This window comes from Sinocyclocheilus rhinocerous, unplaced genomic scaffold (assembly GCF_001515625.1).
Source record: "Sinocyclocheilus rhinocerous isolate Xijiao unplaced genomic scaffold, SAMN03320098_v1.1 scaffold4207, whole genome shotgun sequence".
Classification (NCBI taxonomy): Eukaryota; Metazoa; Chordata; class Actinopteri; order Cypriniformes; family Cyprinidae; genus Sinocyclocheilus; species Sinocyclocheilus rhinocerous.
Window position 1 is genome coordinate 16,241 of NW_015624648.1, and position 14,574 is coordinate 30,814.

The 14,574-nt window shown below is 40.4% G+C and overlaps 1 protein-coding gene across 1 annotated transcript in view; it reads left to right on the forward strand.

The window, feature by feature from the left end:
• The first annotated feature begins 692 nt into the window (after positions 1-692).
• LOC107745529 (potassium channel subfamily T member 1-like) overlaps positions 693-14,574 on the forward strand; it is a 66,106-nt gene continuing 52,224 nt past the window's right edge. Inside the window, exon 1 of the mRNA XM_016559432.1 lies at positions 693-741. Within this exon, the coding sequence (XP_016414918.1) occupies positions 710-741 (32 nt within the window). The 5' untranslated portion in view covers positions 693-709. The remainder of the gene's footprint in view (positions 742-14,574) is intronic.

The window sequence follows — 14,574 nt, forward strand, 5'->3', positions numbered from 1 at the left end:
AAATTTATTGGCACTCCATTAGGCAATATTATTTACGTTATTCATTTAATCTGGAAAAAAGGCTCCTGTCACTCTTTGCTAAATTATATAATTTTTATTGTGGCAGTAGCAGTGTTTGATTGAATTGGTATAAAATCTATTTCTTTCTGTCCTCACTATTAGGCTATTAATAAATATTTCCAAGTGCAGATACTTATGTCGTTTAATGCATATCATATACAGTCCATTATCTTCACCTTTCATCTCCCCATTCATTTCACACCGGAAAGGCTGTATTGTTCAGCGTTATTAAAATATGTGGGTCAGCTTGATGTCTTGGTTTTGATGTGGTAATGTGATTCGGTTCAGATACACTTGTGAGCCGGACTTGCGCAGTTGAGGCTGTAGGTTGGAGAATCTTTAGATCATATTGAGTACTGAAGACTCCACGCGCCTCACTACTTCAGTCGCGAGAGTGTGTGATTACCCTCATCGGCGTCGTGAGCGCGATACGCGCGTCCGGCAGCAGGTGCATTTACGGATGCGACGCGCGGTAAAGGGAAGCATGAGCCCGCGCTGACAGCCTCCGTCCATCTCTGCTAGTAGTAACTTGTGAGCCTGAAGAATGGCAGGTGTCAAAAGAACCGAGTCGCCGTCCGAAATCGACCCGGACGTGAAGACCGAAGCCAGGAAATCCTTCTGGCTCAATGCGGCGGTGCCGGTTCGGACGATGGGTTCTTTTGAGAGCGATGCTGGCCAAAGGTACCGCAGTCCCGTTTAAAGCAGCATGTGTGTGAACACTGTTTGATAACAAAACTGCAGCATCCTCCAGCACGCGCCACATTCACTGAGAATAATTCAAAACTGATGCACTAATGGCGATTTATGATAGATGGAACGATAAATAAACCAAATATTTCGTGTTTAGTGTAGCTTGTATGTAAATGGTGGACGATTCTGTTCAAGTAGACTTGAGTGAATCACATCAGTGCATCTTTTCTATTCGTTTTGATCACTGGCATTGCACACCAATACAATCGAATACAGGAACGTGCCTGATAATTCTGTGGCAATATTAATCTGCCACACAGATCACATAAAGCCACCTAAAACGTTTATAATTTAATTTGACTGACAGGAGGGTGCTGCATCGCTTTCTCTTATACCTCTGCTCATCCAGTCATCTTGTAGCTCTTTATTACATTAAGAAATAACTTAGTTGTAGATATTGATTTTATGTTGTAGCCTAATGCAAACCACTTGTGTTCCTCTCTTATGAACAATTCATAAAGATTGACTAGTTGAAATCTCTACTAATTTGTTGTCAAATACTCAAATACTCATGATGTTTTGTGCAAATCACCTTGTTCCCTTATAAACAAATGACTTACCTGTGGCTTTTAAAGTGCTGGTGAACTAGCAAACGGATGTATTTTCATTGTCATATTTGCTCTGTGTGGCCTGTATATCATATTCATATATGTTTAATGTGTATTCATTTGACCAATACACCTCAGTCGTTACTTTTGAATGCATGTTTTATTTCCTGTCTTATTGTCGAATGTTATTGGATCCAGCTGACAGATGAGTTTACCTAAATTAACGAGTTTAAACTAATACAACCTTATGGTCATATATTTTGATTATGATTATTGACTAAAGATGAACAGAAACCTGAGGCTGAACAGCATGCTATCACTTATTAAGGTGGTATAAACCAATAACCCAGTCTATATGAAGAGTTCAGATGCAAAAGCCTCTAAGTGCCATCTGAAATTTTCTTCTAAAATGAGCATTTTTCTCAGGTTCCTATATTTATGTTCAGTTATTTCACCTTTAACGACAATGAACAGAACCTATTATTTGCCATTAAAGTTAAATAACTGAACCCACACATGAGCATGAGAAAAATGCTCATTTTGGAAGAAAATTTCAGATGGCACTTAGAGGCTTTTGCATCTGAACTCTTCATATGCAAATCACATGAAATATGATAAATTCATTATGGTTTGGTTAGGCAAATGAATCATTCACAATGATTTTCTTTATTCTCAGTCCACACCCAGCTCTCATCTCACTCTAAAGCAGTTATTTCAATGTGAGCTGAAGCTTTCTGCAGAGTTGGTTTCATATCTGTTCAACGATGTCCTCTAATGTAATCCACTCCAACTGCCCATTCAGCCTATTGCTCTGTTGTGTACTGCGATAATGGTACACAAATGCACTTGTGTTCGCAGTTGAGCTGAATATGAGAGATGAGTAAATGGAGAGCAGTAGAGTTGTGTAAAGATGTCAAAAAAAAATTAAGGAGCAAAGAGCGACAAATGGATTATGGTTTTGTCTTTTTGATACTTCTTTGAGTTTCCCAAGACTCTTATGTGTTTTTTTCCATGTCATTAAGGTGCACTGTAATAACATTTATTTTATATGGTCTAATTGCTCTAAGTATAAAATATTTAAAAATATGCATGCATATTCTGGTTTGGAGTGCACATTTCATGTAATTCCCATGTAAAAATCATTGGCAGTATTGTTTGGCAAACATAAAATTCATAAGTGTTTATGACATTTTACCTTATGCAGTAACCCTCTCTTCTAGACCAGTGTTTCCCAACCTTTCTTTAGTTGCGGCACCCTTTGGAAATTTTAACAAATTTGTGGCACCCTACAAAATTAATTTTGTCAGACACCCCGGTTGGGAAACACTGTTCTAGACCTTAGTTCTCTTGTAGCAGCTTTTTAAAACTCTTTAAACAGTGGAAATGGAGACTTAAAATTTCAGACTTGTCGTGATGTCTAAACCCATAAACCTGTGAACCCGTAAAGTTAAAAGGTTTTGCTGGCCCACAGTGTTTAATTAACATTTATTGGCTGTATAAATACACTCTAAAAAATGCTGGGTTAAATACAACCCAGTGCTGGGTAAAATAGGGACAAACCCAGCAATTGGGTTGTTTTGACCCAGAAATGTTTAACCCAACCTTCTGGGTAGTAACCCAACCGCTGGGTCAAAACAACCCAATTGCTGGGTTTGTCCCTATTTTACCCAGCACTGGGTTGTATTTAACCCAGCATTTTTTAGAGTGTAAAATATAATGTTAATGTAACATCTTTTGAGTCCTCCAGGGCTTGAAAGCAGAAAATATGTCAATCCCCCTGTCTCTTTATTGATCCGCCCAATGAATGCCTTAACAATACTAAAAGGCAAGTCTTTCTTGGCATTAGTTGCCAAGAGCAGACTATAAATAGGGCACAAGCTTACACAAGGATGAATAGGAATCTTAATTAACCGTCTTTCATACCATCAGCATGTCCAGTAATTATGGTAAGGAAAGAAGCTATGCTTACAAATAAATAAATAAATAAAATAAAATAAAATAAAGTGCAATGACATTATATTTTGACAAACTTTTAAACACTTATTAAGTCTTAACACTTACAATTATACACATTCCACAAATTTCGGATGTCATTGCCTTTGGCTTGAAAATTGGTTTAAATTATTTTATTAAACTTAAAACATATAACGTACAGGTATACTGAATAGAAATTCAAGGTCAACCTTCGGCCCAGTGTAACAACATCATTTATTTACAGCTAATTTGGCCTTTATGTTGGCAAACTGTTGGGATAAACAGTATAAAGGACAGTTTTTAGAAAAAATGTCGGCCATTTATTGGCCAGCAGAGAAGATATCCAGCTAGCAAAAAATAAATACAGTTTTGCAGTAATGCAAATTTGCATTCAATTTAACATAATTTCAGTTTTAAAGAAATGTGAGTTTGACTTCCACTCTGAAAGGTTAATGTATTCTACTGTAGTACATTGTTTGTGAAAATGGCATATAATTCAGTATGTAAAAAATAAGTGTAGATGCATTTTTACAGGTGTGTATTTTACATAGAGTCATGACATATAGTCATGACTCAAAAACGTCACTAAAGGGCCAAGGACAATAAGTGTAACTATAAAGTTTTAATAATCATCCTAATTTTATGAAAATAGAGGAACAATATTGCTGGAATCACTTTCAGAACTTTTTTTTTTTCAGCTGATGAACGATAGAAATCATTTGACAGCCAATTAGAATCCACTTTAAAAAGCTCAATCATTCAAAGCCGCAGACAACAAAAAAAGGCACATCTTTGATGCAGTGATGCTCACTGTAGATGACTTCATTTAGAGCCTCAACATAAAGCATCATGGCCTAAAACACACAAAATGCTGGCAAATTGGCAAATATGTTTAAAACATATAATATGTGGTTTATACACACCACTTTGGTCATATGCTATTTTTTATACCATGGGTTGAAAAGTTTACTTTAGTACCAATGGTGTTAATAGTGATACCCACACTTCCCTTGACCATACTGAGTACCAGAGTTGTGCCTGAATTAGTTGATGACTGGTCTTTCAAAAGATTTTTTCAAAAGTAGCAGTTTCGAAAACTGCACCTTTGATAGTGACTAATGCAAAATGTACCATGACACAAATAACCACCTCTGCTTCACAATTCTAAACAACCCAAATATAAAAAAAAAATAAAAATCTACAATGACTTGATTTCAAAGCTACTTTTAGACCACTTTGTGACTTTGTTTTGATTATACCTGAAGAACATTTCTCTGCACTGTCAGCTCTTTCCATTTCTTTTTCGAGCACTTAGTGTACAGTGATACATTTTGGTAGCCCGACTGGAAAACACAATAGCCCCGGGACGTCGGGCTAGCGATTTTGCGAGCCCTGGTGTAGACAACAAGGAGTGAAAGAGAAGGAAATTGTTTGCACGGTCAGCTCTCATTAAAATGGTGAGGTATTTGCCCATCGTGCTTTTGTCAGATGACAAATGTTTGTGCTTCATAACTGTTATATTTTTCATAAATTCCTGGCAAGCTGTCAAACGAGAGACCTATGTCGGCAAAATTCATTGCATTTGTACAAAAACAATATCTGAGCAGTCTGCTTTATTTTAGTTTAACAATTTGACATATACAGTATCACATTTTTCAGTTGGTACACTGAGTCAACAATTTCTTAAAAATGAGTGTTACATAAGTGTAGTACACAGTGTATTGTAAGCCATAATATGAGGGGATTGACACCGGTTACATACAATGAAAATCTAAATGAATCATCTGCGACTGCATTAATATGTCAACATCTCCCTCTGTGAGCTTTACATAGATCAGCTTTGTAAAAGAGCTAGAGCTTCAGAGCAGCTCACAGCGAGAGTAAAATGTTTCTGAGGGTGCTGTGAAATGCTGTGGTGCAGTGCAGATTTTGTATTTGTACTGTATGTAGGTGTAGCTTTAGACAAGCAAAAAATCATCCAGCCCGACAGCAGGGACTCAACAGTCTGAAATCAGCACTGAGCACCATGTTCCTTCCTTACACACTCTATTTCATGAGCCTAGAAATGTTCTTTCTTCAGAAAAAGCAATAGAAAAACAAGTATGATTTGGTATCTTGATTTCATTTTTAAAAATTTTGATTTTAGATTATTTTAAGATATTGTTAATAAATTAATAGTTTCACAAAGATGTTCAGATGTTTCAGAGGTGCTCAGTTCCAGCGTGATCTCATGAGTATTTGTATGTATTTTACATAGTGTGGTTCTACAACATGTACATTTACTTATGTTTGCATAGACAATAAAACTTACAATATTGACTTATTGACAGTGTGTAAAACGTAAAACATTCACTATAAAACATAAGTCAAATTTACTTATAGAAACGTCTCGGTTACGTAAGTAACCCTCATTCCCTGAAGGAGGGAACGGAGACGTTACATCAGAACGACTGACGAATTGGGATCTTGCCCGAGAGCCTAACCATCTTCGAGTGTAACAAAATGAGCCAATGGACATTGGTGTGCGAGATTTGCATTGCAGACCCCGCCCTGCAAAGCGGGTATATAAGGAAGAGCACGTGCAACGGTGGTACAGTAATTGTGGCAACGGGACGTAATGTTTCCATTCCCTCCTTCAGGGAATGAGGGTTAAATACGTAACCGATGCATTCCCTTTCAGTCAGTCACATTCAACGTTACGTCAGAATGACTGACGAATTGGGATCCCTATCACAGTGCCACTATTGCTGCCCTTTCCAGTGCCTTGTATAAGCCAGCGGATCCTCCCGCGCCTGCTGGGTCGGAAGACAGGACAGGGCTTAGACAGAGAAGTGTCAACCACTGCTGTTCCGTACAGTGAGACATTTGGATAATACTGGGAAAGGGAACACTATGGAGACCACATCCTGCATGTAGGAGGTATTATGTAAGGGATAATGTACATCCAGCAGGTTGTTATCGCAGAATATCCCCCGACAGGGTGATCAGGATGATCTTGTATCACCCTGAAGGGAGTTATTCAGCGATAACAACCAGCTGGATGCACATTATCCCGCTTATTATACGGCTACTTGCCACATAAGTAAATAATTAGACACAAAATATTGATTTGAGTTGAAATATTTGAACGCAAAGCTTCCGTGAACACAGCAGTTGCGAGCAAGAGGCAAGTTCAATCTAGACGGACATTTAAGGGATACGGTGCAGTTACACAACATTTCACCACATAAATAATTATGGCAGCAGCTCTGCCAGGGAAAGACACAGGCTCACAGTGAGGGAAGCCATACCGTGGATGAATACACATGTGGGATCACCCAAAAGGGGGAATCACAACACATGGGCACCTAACCTAGCACAAGGGCTGACCCTGGCCATACACACAAGGGCTGACCCTGGCCATACACACCTCCTCGCACACCTCCTCGATTTAGCCTCCTTGCACACCTAAGGAACCTGATGATCAGGTCATGCTTTCCTACAGACTTACCATCTACTGCATCGTGATGTGCGGCGATAGCGGCAACATACACTTTAAGATTGGAGAGAGACAACCTTCATGCCAGCCCTTCCTGCAGGAAGGAAAGCACAACCCTGACCAGGCTTTTCCGGGGGTCTTCTCGACGTGAAGAACACCAATCGACAAACAGGTTCCACTTCAAAGCGTAGGCGTACCTTGTAGAGGGCGCTCTCGCTGACGTGATAGTGTTTACTGCTGCTGGAGGTAGATCACCTAAGACCTCCGCGTCCCATCCAGAGACCACACATGGAGGTTCCACAGGTCTGGATGCGGGTCCCATTGGGTGCCCCGTCTCTGAGAAAGCAGATCCTTCCTCAGAGGAATCCACTAGGGAGGGGCTGTCGCGAGAAGCATCAGTTCCGGAAACCAGGTCCGGTTGGGCCAGTACAGCTCAACCGGCAGGACCTGCTCCTCATCCTCCCTGACCTTGCACGGTGTCTGTGCGAGAAGGCTCACTGGGGGAAACGCATTTTTGCTTAGACCCCGAGGCCAGCTGTGTGCCACTGCATCCATGCCGAGGGTCCCCTCGGTCAGGGAACAAAACAACCGACAGTGGGACGTGTCTGGAGAGGCAAACAGGTCTACCTGTGGATCCCTGAAGCATCTCCAAATCAGCTGGATCGTCTCGGGGTGGAGTCGCCACTCCCCCCTCCCGGGCTGTAGTGAAAGCTTAACAATTGAGCTCGCCCGGGACATGAATGGCACGACGCAACCTCAGATGCTCCTGACTCCAAAGGAAGAGATGGCGGGCGAGTTGCGACATGCGGCTGGAGTGTAGACCACCTTGATGGTTGATGTATTCAACGGCTGCCATGTTTGGCGGCAGGATGGGGTGATTGTAACCCGGTGCGTGCCGCGTTACCATGCCCATCTCGGGACTTGCTTGTGAAGCCAATGCTGAAGTGGTCTTGTATGAAGCAACCCGAGCAGCGTGACTGCGGCTGCGGATGTCATATGCCCCAGGAGCCTCTGACGCTCTTTTCTGCCTTTGATTGATTTCAGGCAGTTCAGCATTGACTGGGCATTCTCGGCTGAGAGACATGTCATCAGGTTGACCGAGTCCAACTCCATACTGAATGCTACTGAACTTGGGGAATGTCAGGCAAACTGAATCCCGTAGCCGAGTCCGAGTGAGCCAGCAAGACAGCTTGGGAAAAGCAGGATTCTGTATTCCTAGGTTGCCCGTCTCAGGAACACCACTTGTGCTGACGCTTTAAGGGCCTGGCAGGGGCAGAGACAGGCTGTGCCGCTCTCCTGCGGTTGGCTCCGCGCTTCGGCTTGGGTGGAGGCTGCTTCTTGTGGCCGTTGCGGGAGCAGAGGTGGGGGCTTCAGGAGGGCGCCCTCGTTGACGAGCAGATGGAGGGGCTGCAGCTGGCAGTGGGGTGGAGACAGCTGTGGGCCGCCGGGGCAGGATGTGCTTGATCTCCTCCATCTGCTTTTGTGCTGACTCAGGGGAAAGTCGCAGCACAACTGACAGATCGTTATTAATCTGCAGTGTGCAGAAGGCTCTTTTTGGCTACGAAGCAAAAAGCTTAAAGTACTATTGCACGCGCTTTTCTTTATATACCCGCTTTATATATCCAGCCCCTGAGTCCGCTCCAGAAAGGGCTTCAGTTCCCACGTCCAGCCAAAGAGGGCTCCAGGCCCAAGTCAAGCCTAGAAAAATATTCTATTCCCAAATTAAGCCCAGAGAGAGTTCCTGTTCCCAAGTTAAAGGTGCAATAGGTGATTGTCTTCAGAAACATTTTTTGTTATGCTGGTTGAAAGTCTCTTCACATCTCTATAGCAATCATTAAGTTAAGTGGTCTAAATGTATTTGTCTGTATTTATCGGTGGTGTAACGATTCACTCGTTTTCTCGATGCATCGATTACAAACCCTGACGATGCATATGCATCGATCTTGAACATGGATTTTTGAATCGTGAATCGTCGATTTCGGACAGTAATCGATTTAAAATGCTAAGAATCGAATGAATCAAAGACGTGCCAGGCTATATCTGCAGCTAATCTGAATAAAAAGCAGAATGAACTGATGAAACGTTAAGACAATAAACACAATAAATAAATAAAATGTATGAATGATGCAGTGCTAATTGACATATCATTTTTTACAGTACAGAAACTATAAAGTATATTTTTAGTAGTACCTTATTCTATGCAGACAATTGAAATAATTGTTTGTAGTATATAAAACGATCATAAAATTGCCATTAGGAAAAAAATTATAGATTACAAATGATTGATTATTGTCCAGCGGTGTATTTGATTTCTTATAGCAAATTCAAAGTAAGAGATAAGAAAATAATTCCTTGTAAAAAATTTAAAAAAAAAAATAAAATAATACATACATACTGTAGGCTACATAAAATTATTGTATTTTACATTTCTGTCACTTCTGAAATGATGGCTACGCCCCTGGTGTGACAAAATGTTAGCCTATACATAATACTTTTAAAGCTCTTTTTTAAAATCTTGGCTTACATAAATTTCTACATATGCCATGTCATAGCATCATTAAACTAGCATCTAACAATGGACAAAAGTGTTGTTTTTTTCTCTAACCTATGGCTCTCTAACTATAAAGGCTGCTGTGTAATTTGCCTCCTGACTAAGCTTTTAAAGAATTTAGGGGAAGCGTTTATATAATCCTGTGAATGCACTTAAAGAATGCAGAATCAAATCGTTAATCAAATTCAGAATCGAATCGTTCTGAATTTGCAAAAATCGTTCTTGAATCGAATCGAAAACCTATGAATCGTAAATCTAATTGATTCGCTGTCTACCCAAAGATTAACAGCCCTAGTTATAATGCAGCGTTGTACAAACGCCTCTGGCTCAGCGCCAGCCAAAGCACGAACGCAGATTTGAATTTAGCAGCTGATCCTGTGACACACTGCACGTTCTAATCACGCCAGTGTGATTGTATGAAATATAAAAAATATTATTTGGCTTTTTTTTGTAAGCTGCATTCACAATCCACTTGGCTCAAAAATCTGAGGGGGCACATGCTCCCTCACTTTGAATGGGCATGAATTTGAATCTGCACTGCACCATGGTATTGTGGCAGAAATGTGGGATATTCACATTGAATTTTATTACAGGAGTAATGGTATATAATTATAGTATGTATTTGTGATTAAGCTATAGCACATTAGGAAAAAAATTATAGATTACAAATGATTGATTATTGTCCAGCGGTGTATTTGATTTCTTATAGCAAATTCAAAGTAAGAGATAAGAAAATAATTCCTTGTAAAAAATTTAAAAAAAAAAATAAAATAATACATACATACTGTAGGCTACATAAAATTATTGTATTTTACATTTCTGTCACTTCTGAAATGATTTTCTCACCGGTGAATGACACATGATGTAGCCCAGCGGTTCCCAATTCCAGTCCTCGTGCAAGGGAAGCAGGGGAAATCCGTTGAGGTTTACTTCACTTTGGAACATTCATTCACGGATTTGTGCTGCACAGCGTCTTCACACACACAGACGAAACTTACTATAGAAGTGTGACATAATATACCTCTGTAAATAAATACTATTTACATTTCTCGCACACTTTAATGCCCTTTGTATGGAACATATACGCTCGCTTCGAACTGGAATCATGGCGGAATATCCGGTGATGTACACTTCCCAGGGCACTCACGGTCGAATAGAACAAACGTCGCACGTGATAAGAGATACATATGAAATGTGAAGAGCAGGAGGGCGCGAGAATTGGAATTGGGAACCGCTGATGTAGCCTATTGTAATGCTGTCTCTGGTGTTCTGGTCTGTGAGCATAAATGCGTTCAGGGGGCGTGGCTTTGGACGGCGATTGACGTCCAGCCCAGAGAGGGCTGTGGTTCCCACGTCCAGCCCAGAAAGAGACGCAGTTCCCGAGTCCAGTCCAGAGAGGGCCACAGCTCCTACGTCAGGCCCACGGTGGACGTTATGTTCCACGAAGGAATTTTTTTTCGGGGGGCTATAGGGATCCGGCCGTAGAGGCCGGACCAAGTGCCGAGGCCAAGGCCATGGCCCCCTGAACTGTCTGCTCTGCCATGGCTCCCTAGTCCCTAGTCTGCCTGCTCCACCATGGCCTCCTGAACTGTCTGCTTCGCATGGCTTCCCGAGCTGCCTGCTCCACCATGGCCCCCTGAACTGTCTGCTCCGCCATGGCCCCCTAGTCTACCTGCTCCGCCATGGCTTCCTAGTCTGCCTGCTCCGCCATGGCCCCCTGAGTTCCCTGCTCCGCCATGGCTCCCTAAACTGCCTGCTCCGCCATGGCTCCCTAATCTGCCTGCTCCGCCATGGCTCCCTAGTCTGCCTGCTCTGCCATGGCCCCCTGAGTTCCCTGCTCCGCCATGGCTCCCTGAACTGCCTGATCCACCATGGGTCCCGGAACGGGTACAGCCCTGGAGGCCGTCCGTCCTGTGTAGCCTGTCCCTAGAGGCCTCCAGAGCGCCCCCCCCCCATTGGAAGTTATGAGGCACGTGGACGCGCCTTCCGGGAGGGGGAGGTAATGTCACGCCCTTGGACTGCCCGTGTTCCGTGTCTTGTTTTGCTCCCCATGACCCAGATTCTCCAGTGTTTGATTATGTTCATGGTTTCCAGGTGTTCCCCATTTAGTTCCTGAATTTAAGCCCTGTGTGTTCCTGAGTCCTGTGTCCAGTCTTATACGTCTAACCCCTGCGGTACGTGTGTGTTCCTGCCCGTGTATGTCTTTATGTGGATTAATAAAGATTGTTCCTCGTTTCCCTCCATCGTCTCCACGCTCCTTCGTTCCGACTCAGTAGGCAAACCGTGACAGTTAGTGTTTAATGTTCTATTGTGTTCGATTTAAACACAATAGAACTATTTGTTTTTGGAGGGTTACCATTGTGGTAAAGAGTAGAGCCTGTGGTTAGGTTGAGGACGGGCCAAATAGCATTAAAAAGCAATGACTATGCGCAGTGATAATCTTTGCTAATTATGTTAGCATATGTATTTGTGTTTTTCCTATTGCTAGCTACTTAGTTAGCAGTTAACTGCAACAGATTTGAGTTAAAGTTTCTAATATTATTTGTTTTGTGCAGTTTAGCTAAGTTTCAGCTACACAAAGTATTTGAGTGGATTTATAGTTTAATTTAATAATAAGACTTTTTTACTGTAAATGCAACACATCATCATTTTAACTACTTCAGTGATTTTTTTTATGTTGTAGCAATTAAGGTGATTACACTTTTTTTATGTTGTAGCAATTAAGGTGATTACACTTAACTGTCTGTTACATTTTTCATTAAAATGTTTATATTTAAAAGTGGGAGTAGGATTAGCTTAAAAATATCCATTTGGTATAATGAAACAAAAAATTTTCTACCGGTTATGTTTTATATATTGTTTTTATACTCTCTATAAAACTGGCTGTGTTTAGGTTTGAGGGTAAAACTACATGGAATGTGTGTTGGAGCAGGGCTGTGGCCCTCCGTGAGTTTTTCACCCCTGGGTTAAGGGATCAAAAAAATATATATATATATATAAAAAAATATATAAATATATATATATATATATAAAAATGTAAAAGCAACTATAAAAATATATTCGTGATAATTTTATATTGTAGGTTTCAGTATCTATCCAAACAGAGAAAAGTACATTTGTGTGTGTGAGGTTAGTAATCAGCTCTGCAGAAAAACTGAGTTCCAGCAATAAGATTAAGCACCCCTACTGTAAATGATTCAGCTTGATCTTAAAATATTATTCCGTTGTTCAAAAGAGCTTGCCAGATTTTGGAAAACATGACAGAAATCATCCAGTGTCTAATTTTACCTTTATCAAAGCATACATTTTGTGACACTTTGAAACATAGTGTTAGACGTGCTATTTGGATAATGGTTGTGTGAAGCTTTATAAAGATGCCCTAGATGATATTGTGGTAACTTTGAACTTTGAAGTGTTTTTAGTGCTAAAAAAGCTTGAAAATCTGCCACCTGGCCAGGCTCACAGCAATCAGTATAATAGGAGTGTGTTTGCCAGGATGGGAGTGGGGTTCATCCTCTCAGCTTTTGTAAGACTGTTATAATCATTCCTACTACTCAGTATTATCCAACTGTAGGCCATGTGTCTATCTGTGTCACATATTTTGTTCGGTCATTTGGCTTCTATCTGATTTTCTGGGGATGTAAGTGGGAGCAGTTCCATAAAGTGATCGTTTGAAGACTAAAGTTCTGACAGTTTCTTGGATGGAGAAATGGTAAAATATTTTTTTAGCCAATTATTTGGTCTCAGGGATCCATACAGCAGAGTCCGCTGCTTTAACTGTCTTTGCTAATTTCCCGTCCTGTGTTCGTTCTCAAAGCGTTCCGTGCATTTCCACTGCAGAAAAGGTTGTTCCGGGCCGGAACTGACTTCTCTTTTTAACATTTACCGACCAATATGCACAAAAATCCATCAGTATATCATCATAAACACATCCGTTCTTTGTAGTAAGTGAACATAAACAGATGAGAAAGAAAACACATGTGTAACAGTATTTTTAGATGCACGTGCTGTTCGGTGTTAAAGAGACAGCAGCCTAATAAATGTGCTGCCTATCATTAATGTTAATCAAAGAAATCATTCACTGATTTGACTGAATATCATTTATAACTTTAATGAGGATTAATCTATGGTTTATTTATGAAAATAAAACTATGCAGTGTTTTTAAACTTTGGATTTTTATTGGATTTTTTTATTTTATTGGATTTGAAACTAGGAATCGATAACAATCAGAATCGATAACAGAATCAAAACCAATCAAATTCAAACGATACCCAACCCTAATAAGGACTAGGACAGTCAAAACCAAAATGACAGAAGCCATCATAAAATGCTTTGATTGTAGCACATGAGTTGTGTGGACCACTTATGATACTTTAATAGAGCTTTTTTGTTCTTTTTAAAGATTTAAAGCTCCGGACCCTATTTACTGTAATTGCATGGAACTTATTTACTGTAATTGCATTGCAAGTACATTATTAAAATATCCTCTTTTTGTGTGTTACAGAAAAAAGGAAGTCATACAGCTTGAGATATTGTTCCAATCATAATTTTAAATCTGCATCTGTGATTTAATGCCTGTTGATTCGTTACTGTATGCAGGCATTGTGGAAAACTGACTGATCTGGAATAACAGGTTTAAGCTTCTTTCACCTGCACAGTAAATTAGACAGTTCTCTGGAATACTCTATTCTAATTGGCCAATAATGACATTGAGCCTCAAATATTTTTTATAAAAATAAAAATGATAAAAATATATTTGAGATTTATCACCCTTTTTCACCCTTAATAAATGGATGTTACTGGCCAGTGTACATACCAATGTGAAGGCCCAAGAGCAATAATTATAAAGATAATAACTATATGAGATCTGTTGACTTTGGATGCCATTTGAGCAGTGGCGTAACTTTGCTTTGAAAAGTGGTGGGGACACCGCGCAACTCGTTTTGCTAGTTTTTTATTTAACAAACGTAATTTTTGCTTTTCAAAAATACATCGATGTACCAGGGGTATGGGATTACATCTCTGCCGCAATTCTGCGCGTGAAAGATCATATTTTGAGCGCGCAAAAGTGCGTTTTGCACGCGCGCGAACTGAGTTTTGTGGAGAAAATGTTTGTCTCGCAAAGAAGAAAGTATTTCGAGCGCATGAAAATTTATTTTGCATTTAAAATAAGTTTTTGGATGTGTGCAGACCTTCTCTTTTGCGCGTGCAA